Below are 1,803 nucleotides of genomic sequence, written 5' to 3'. Positions count from 1 at the left end.
TGATCTATATATTTCGTATAATTTTTTATATGCATATGTAGTTTTTGTATAATTTACATAAATTTACTAGTGTTGAGAATTACAATATTTTTCAACTTTTTTTTCAAATTACAAATGTCCATTAAAAATTTATGGGTTTCGAATACATCACTGGACTATCGAATACTTCACTGCACTTCTATATTCATAGGTGAGGGACGTGTCAGAAAGGGGATAAGACATCCGAATACATAGAAGAGGTTTTATCGGAGAGAGGATAGGATATCTGGATACATAGAGGAGAGATTTATCAAAGAGAGATATGATCCAGATACATAGAAGATGAATGTATCCGAGACAGGAGAAATGTATCCAAGGAAATAAAAATGTATCATTCATTGAGAGGAAAGTTATATATCCAAAAGGGGAGTTTTGAGATTTTTTCAAATAATAAGGAAATTTAGAGATTATGATTAAAGAAAATACGTATTTGAATAATTTTTCACCAAATAGTGTCCGATTGCCCTAAACTATGTATGCCACCCACTAGCCCCCCTAAGTATATATGATCAATTCTAGCTTAAACACTTTCTTTTTACCTATTTTTATTTTTAATGTTAAATCTGTGTTATAGAAATCTTAGATCCACCGTAAATAGAATATATATAACATAATAATATAAAGAGAGAGACATAAAAAGTTCAAAAACAAAAAATTGATGGATTTTTTTATTAAAAAAAATTAGAAAATAATGTGTTCCAAAGACAAAAAACTTTAAGAAGTAGCCACCCATAAAGGGTTTCTCCAATCACAAAATGTCTTTTTCCCTTGCCTTCCTTCTTTGCACCTACTTACCCTTTGACAATTCACTATTCCAATTTCACCCTCAACATCATAACTATTTCCATTCATGTCCCTTTTCATATACATGCCATTTTCTTCTTCCTCTTCCTCGTCGTTAATTTCACGTTCAAATACGTCATTTTCATCTTCCAATTCTCCGTCTTCTTCATCGATCGTTGAAACAGAGTTTTCATCATTCAGAAAACAGAGCGTAAGTCTGCCATTACTTCTTTCAGCATGAAAATACGTACGCATTTTCGGGGCCTCAATTGCCTTAATGACTAATCTACCCCCTTCTCTGTATGTTCGACATTGAAGAGAATTCGATCCTCTTAACGTCGTTAAAGGAGGTGGAAGTTTTCGAGAGGTTTGAGTATTTTTATAACTCATAATTACCTTACTGTAATTTGATTGCTCTGTTTTCAACTCTCGCGATGATAATGAAAAGTTGTTATTGTCAATGTTTTGATCAGTTCCTGTTTCGCTTCCCAAATTTTCAGTGCACAATGCAAGGCTATGTTCATTAAGCCTGTGTATGTAAGATTTCTCCATTCCATTCGAGTAATTCATGGATGAGAGATTTTGAATGGAACTCCAGCATTTTTGGTTACTAGTATTGATATTTTCTACTATTGTAATTGGAGTTGGTACTTTGAGCTTGAGCGTGGTTGTTTCAATGATATTCGAGTCAGAATATGACTGATAATCTTGATAGACTATAGTTGACATGTCGAATAATAAAAATTGATTGTAAGAAATAGTATGATAAGAGGAAAATATGTTGAAATTTTGTGATATTCTAGAAAAGAAAGAATTTTGAAGTGTGAATAGGGAGTTTAGTTTTTTTTTTTCTTGTTCTTTGTTTTTGTGAAGGACAAACAAAGAATGAAAGAAAATGAGGGGTTTGGTGTTGAATTTGTAGTGCTCAAAAGTAACACATGGGTGTGTGTTGTGGGGGTGTTTGGGGGTGGGGGACATTGG

The 1,803-nt window shown here is 32.7% G+C and overlaps 1 protein-coding gene across 1 annotated transcript; it reads right to left on the bottom strand.

Moving 5' to 3' along the window:
* Positions 1-679: 679 nt before the first annotated feature.
* On the bottom strand, positions 680-1,678 carry LOC107022826 (protein FANTASTIC FOUR 3-like). Its single transcript, XM_015223410.2, has one exon. The coding sequence runs from the start codon at positions 1,549-1,551 to the stop codon at positions 754-756; it is 798 nt and encodes a 265-aa protein (XP_015078896.1). The 5' UTR covers positions 1,552-1,678; the 3' UTR covers positions 680-753.
* Positions 1,679-1,803: the final 125 nt, after the last annotated feature.

The sequence above is a fragment of the Solanum pennellii genome, chromosome 6 (genome assembly GCF_001406875.1).
Source record: "Solanum pennellii chromosome 6, SPENNV200".
Lineage (NCBI taxonomy): Eukaryota > Viridiplantae > Streptophyta > Magnoliopsida > Solanales > Solanaceae > Solanum > Solanum pennellii.
Note: the sequence above shows the minus strand (reverse complement) of the source record. Positions and strands in the feature narration are given on the sequence as shown.

Coding starts and splice junctions, on each gene's coding strand:
- LOC107022826 (XM_015223410.2), bottom strand. CDS start 1,551: ATGTCAACTATAGTCTATCAAGATTATCAGTCATATTCTGACTCGAAT.